The sequence below is a fragment of the Eleutherodactylus coqui genome, chromosome 13, assembly GCF_035609145.1.
Source record: "Eleutherodactylus coqui strain aEleCoq1 chromosome 13, aEleCoq1.hap1, whole genome shotgun sequence".
NCBI lineage: Eukaryota > Metazoa > Chordata > Amphibia > Anura > Eleutherodactylidae > Eleutherodactylus > Eleutherodactylus coqui.
This window is the reverse complement of record NC_089849.1, coordinates 118,233,849-118,239,848: the sequence shown is the minus strand read 5'-3', so window position 1 is coordinate 118,239,848 and position 6,000 is coordinate 118,233,849. Positions and strand designations below refer to the sequence as shown.

The 6,000-nt window shown below is 42.3% G+C and overlaps 1 protein-coding gene across 2 annotated transcripts in view; it reads right to left on the bottom strand.

Moving 5' to 3' along the window:
- Positions 1-6,000, bottom strand: part of SLC38A10 (solute carrier family 38 member 10) — a 76,357-nt gene continuing 70,357 nt past the window's right edge. Inside the window, exons 15-17 of one of the 2 annotated variants that reach the window (XM_066586954.1) lie at positions 4,660-4,683; positions 3,591-3,740; positions 1-1,639 (exon numbers count right to left, since the gene is read on the bottom strand). In XM_066586954.1, the coding sequence (XP_066443051.1) occupies positions 621-1,639; positions 3,591-3,740; positions 4,660-4,683 (1,193 nt within the window). In that variant the 3' untranslated portion in view covers positions 1-620. The remainder of the gene's footprint in view (positions 1,640-3,590; positions 3,741-4,659; positions 4,684-6,000) is intronic. The other variant, XM_066586955.1, reaches the window with a different exon arrangement.

Below are 6,000 nucleotides of genomic sequence, written 5' to 3'. Positions count from 1 at the left end.
TTAGGTGGTCATTTTTAATACATGGAGTACAGAGGACAAACTTTTCAAATAGCACAAGCTAACATTAAGGTAAAGGCACAAGGTTAGGAAATGATCACCTCATCATCATCATACAAAGTGCATTTTAGTTCTGAAGGCATCACTCCATGAGTGATAAAATGTCTTCAATTCAAAACATCTTAAAAAAGCCAAGGTTTCTCTGGTGATTGATACCACGTGATTGGTCCTCTTATGCTTGAGAACAGGCCGTTATTGGAATGGGTAGAAGGTAAGACATTGGTTATGCCCCATTACTGGAGCAACATTCTTCTGCTTCTTCAAATGTGCTTTTCTCAAAATCTAACTTGGAAGCAATAATACCTGAGACATAACCGTATTGGTTGGGTTTGCAGCATATTTATGAAAGGTTGCTCATATTCAATCCAATATGCTGCAAATTCTGAATTTTGTGTTGATTGGATACACCATATTTACTTGGTGTGTCCAAATCAACACAAAATTCAGAATTTGGTCACGCTCAATCCATTATCTCTTTCAATTCCTTGTAAAAGTCCTATAACAAACAAGGCTGTGAGGTTCTTGGTGAGCCTCACGTAATGTGAAGCCACCTTCAATTATCATCATCTATCTTCTTGTTCCACAACTTGCTTAATCTGCCGGCTGTACACTGCCTGGAGACTAGCCTCGGCTGCTGCGTTAAGATGTGTCTCTAGGGCGGCATGAAGGTCATTAATTCTTGGGTTGGGTGCATGGTTGAAACCAATTATATGAGTGCCATCTTTCTCCATTTGTTCTTCAATCTGAAGGTCTCGCTTCCTTCTTCTAAGATCCAAGTCATCTTGAAGTTTCAGGTCCCTGTTTGGCTTCCCCTTATCATTGTCTGCTGCAGCCCCATCTATTCTATCTACTGGCCCAGCCCCTACTTTGCTCTCTTCAACAAGATGTATGGACTCTTCTGGTCTTGCCCCATCTTTCATCAGGTTGAGGTTCTGACCTAGATTCTGAAGGTCCAGATCTGAATGTGAAACTTTAACCACTTGTTTAGCTCTTGATCCATCTTCAATTTCCCCTTTGTGAACCAGTCCAGCATTCTTCTGCTCTAAGGGATTGGCATCAGTTCTTACGACCTTCTCAACTGGAGAAAGTTCCTTAGTTTTGACCTCCTTGTTGGGAGAGTTCAATACAAGATCGTTTTCTTTTGCCTTTAATACCTCACCTTGTTTCATAAGGTCTTCATCTTTGTGTTCCCGGATCTTCAGGACTTCCTTCTCTTGTTGTGGGAGTTTTTGCACATTCAACTGTTCCAGGGGTTGCTTTTTGGGTGGTGGAGCTGCCTGGCGGAGGTCTAAAGGTTCGTTCTTCTCCAGTTCAGCATTCTGAGCAATGATATTACTGTCACTTCTTTTGACTTCAGGCATGTGAACCTTCACCCCATTATCTAGACCTTTGCTTTTCTCCAGCTCCGAATTCTCCAGGGCTGACTTTTTGTCAGGTGCTGGGATTGCAACTTTATCCACCTCCTTTTTCAGTACTTCCTGCTGAAACTCTACAACTGGCAGCTTCTTAATGGCCAATTCTTTGTCTTCTTCAACCTTATCATCTTCCATATTCTTCATGGCACGTTCTTCTTGTTTATCACCTAAGATAATATGGATTCATAGTTAATAGTTCAAAAATAGGACATTTAATTCACCCTAATTCTTCACTGTACTGATTGCAGAGCTGGTGTGTTTGCCCATGTGTTGAAAAGCTTATATTATATGGAACAACCACTTCTGCACACAGGGGAGCAATTGGGACTAGATGGCCAAGACTTTTACATATATCTCTACTGTTATCTTCTATAAGTAACACAAATCAGTATGGCAAGCTAGACTATGGAGCTAGCATTCCAGGAGCCCTTTAAACCTGTCCGGTCAATCTGTGGTAGAGGTCTATATCTTCCTTCTGCAGACCACAGGTTGTTAATCAGTATATAGCATACTCTTCCTGCAAGTTAGGAACATCAGGACTCTGCCATTGAGAGCAAAGTAGGCAGTGCTGGGATGAATAGAAACAAGGCAGATTATATGAAACAAAAATCCCCCTTTCCATAAGAAGGTTGCACATGCTTTACATCAGCTGTTTCTCATCATGGTGAACCCATGTCTGGTAATTTTATTTACTAATTTAAAGGGGTTTCCAGGACACTTGATTTTTTTTCTATTGATTACCTGATCTTGTTAAAGTATTCAGATTCCAGGAGGAACCCAAGAGTTTTTAGAAAAGATGCTCTAGAATTGTTACTACTTAAGAAAAATGAAAAAAAGCACATACAGATTGGGAGGAATTGGGCTAAGCAGCAGCACATGTGAAAAAGACTTGGGTATACTAATAAATCATAGACTGAACATGAGTCAACAATGTGATGCAGCAGCCAAAAAAGGCAAGCACAATTCTCAGATGTATTAAGAGAAGCATAGAGTCTAGATCACGTGAGGTAATTATCCCCCTCTACTCTTCCTTAGTCAGACCTCATCTGGAATACTGTGTCCAGTTCTGGGCACCCCACTTTAAAAAAGACATAGACAAAATGGAGCAACTTCAGAGAAGAGTTACCAAGATGGTGAGCGGTCTGCAAATCATGTCCTATGAGGAAAGGTTAAAGGATCTGGGAATGTTTAGCTTGCAAAAAAGAAGGCTGAGAGGAGACTTAATAGCCCTTTACAAATATCTGAAGGGCTATCACAGTGCAGAGGGATCAGCCCTATTCTCATTTGCACAACAAAAGACTAGAAGCAATGGGATGAAACTGAAAGGGAGGAGACACAGATTAGATATTAGAAAAAACATTCTGACAGTGAGGGTGATCAATGAGTGGAACAGGTTACCACCGGTGGTGGGGAGTTCTCCTTCAATGGAAGTGTTCAAACAAAGGCTGGACAAATATGTGTCTGGGATGATTTAGTGAATCCTGCACTGAGCAGGGGTTGGACCCGATGACCCTGGAGGTCCCTTCCATCTCTACCATTCTATGATTCTATGACTACTGACAAGTCCTGTTTAGCAAAAGGGATAAACCAATGCGCCTTTTACATGGCACAATTATCATGCAAATCGCTTGTTTAATTATGCAGTGAAAGAACGATCAGTGATAAATCGCTCTTCGGATGCTTCATGCTGACCTAAAAATCATTGTTGGTGTGCTGCTGCATTGTTCCATGTAACAAGGACATCACTCATCTATGAACGACGGCCAGTTTACTGTGAATGGAGATAAGCGGTCCGGAACGATCCCCAGCCTCCGTTCACCGAGCGATCATTGCTGCTGTGTAAAAGCACAGGAGTGAACAGCAGTGGGACAGCCGGCAGCCACTGAAGTGCCTGACAGTCGTCCCGCGTAAAAGGGGCTTTTGTTTTGGTAGGTCTCAATTGCAGTCAGAGCAAGAGGGAGAGGTGTCTCCTACTGCCCAGTCTGGCCTACGCTCCACCTTCCGTCCCAAACTTTGCAGTGCAAACCCTGGAGTGACTGGACTTAACTGGATAGTGCATTGGCCACTAATACTGTTCTCATAGGCCACAATGCTGTATATGGGAATCAGACGTCTCACCTTGCTGCTCCTGGTGAATCTCCCTGTGCTGCTCTTTAATCACATTCAGCAGCTTCTCCTGCTGCTGCAGCAGTAACTTCTGCTGCGCTTGCTGCTCTTTGATGACTTGTAACAGCATAGCGTGGTCCAACATCTCGGCTTTCCCAACTTCTGTAAACCAAACACAGAACATCCAGAAATGGAGATAAGCGGCCAATTATCTGTCTAGTTGTGTTGCATCAAGACATTCCAGGGTCCACCTGCAGGCTACACAATGTACATCCAGAATCCTGCTGGTTTTCGGTGACAGCACTGTGTGGCTGAGCATGCGTGCTTGCTACCATAACGGAGGGGCGGTGAAGTGTTACCAGACAAACCCGGCATCTCTTATTTCTACTCAAGATTTCAGGTGTATTTAAAGGGCAGATGACGGCACAAATGCCTGTAGGCTGTGTAACCACTGATTTCATTGCAGGAAACCCCACGATCATTTGAACAAGTTGGGCAGAAACTTTAGTAAAGTACATCAGTCTCTTAGCAATTTTATACTGCACAGCGCCACTCCTGATGCTATGCAGGTACTGCAGCATGCCCCATTAAAGTCTATGCATGTGAGTTGGAGTACCGTGTTGGGAGTTGGGCTGCATGAGGGACTGGTTGGAGCTCCACCAAGCAGTAAGTGATAGTATATTATGACATACTATGTTAGAGACGGCCCAATAGTTCTTACTCTTATGCTATGTAGGTAATGGTAATATATAAGATGGGGATTACAGAAATCCAGCGAGATCGGCTCTGATGGTCAAGCTTGAGGCGAGGCAGTTGTCCACCCATTGGGACGGCTTGGTCCCCAAGGTTACCTTTGTGTTGCTGGTACTGTGTATTAATAATGCGCCCATACGTTGAACTGCTCTGATGGTGGAAGCCTAACAGTAACACATACGCCAAAAGTGACATTACATGGTCCATCAAGGTCACAAACACACAAAGTCCTACACATGAATCCGCCTATAATGTAAGATCTAGCGAGGAGACGATCATACAGCACACTGAGTCCTACACTAGGCATGCAATGTGTATCCATGCTTACGTCCTACTAGTCCCCTGAGCTCAGCTGGGAGGGATCCAGGAAAGCATGAAGGAAGAGGACAGAGAAAAGGATCACAATGGGTTAATAAATCCAATTCTAAAGCTGCACACGTCCCAGGATTACCTCCAGCCAATAAGAAAAACTATCCACGGTAGTTCACATCCATATTCTTGTACATTGGAGGCAGTATTATAGTAGTTACAAGGGGTAGACAAAAATATGGAAACACCAGAAGTGTAATCTGCTTAGTTTTCATCACAACCCTACGCAATGACTGTCACTCAACACACATTTCTGTTCACGCTGGTGTTTGGCGGTTAGAACCTTGAATACTGTGCCTAGTGATATAGCAAAAACGTCCGCCAGCTTTGTTACAGAGGTGCCCACCATACGGGCCCCTACAATTTGACCGCGTTGGAATTCCGTCAGCTCTGCCATGATTCCATCACAACAGCGCAGGATACCGTCTCAAAGACAAATATACAGATCATTACATCATGCAAAAAACAGCACCACTAACTAACTCTGCTGTACTACATATGTATGGATCCCGGACCACTAGAAAAGATCTGCATGGAACGTTCATCATTGGCACGGAGCTGCCCTTTTGATTTAGTTAGAATTTACTGGTAGTATTGTGGAATAGGATTTATGATTCCATGTAATTTAAGGCATACATTTTGTACGGTGTTTCCATATTTTTGTCCACTCCTTGTATACTCTTGTACATCGGGGGGCAGCAGTCTAGTGGTTCTACTTATGTACATCGGAGGGCAGCAGTCTAAGGATTCTATTCTTGTACATAGGGGGTAGTATTATAGTAGTAATATTCTTGTACATAGGGGGCAGTATTATAGTAGTTATATTCTTGTACATAGGAGCAGTATTATAGTAGTTATATTCTTGTACATAGGGGGCAGTATTATAGTAGTTATATTCCTGTACATAGGGGGCAGCATTATAGTAGTTATATTCTTGTACACAGGAGCAGTATTATAGTAGTTATATACTTGTACATAGGAGGCAGTATTATAGTAGTTATATTCTTGTACATAGGGGGCAGTATTATAGTAGTTGTATTCTTGTACATAGGGGGCAGTATTATAGTAGTTGTATTCTTGTACATAGGGGCAGTATTATAGTAGTTGTATTCTTGTACATAGGGGCAGTATTATAGTAATTATATTATTGTACATAGGAGGGAGTATTATAGTAGTTATATTCTTATACATAGGGGGCAGTATTATAGTAGTTATATTCTTGTACATAGGGGCAGTATTATAGTAGTTATATTCTTGTACATAGGGGTCAGTATTATAGTAGTTATATTCTTGTATATAG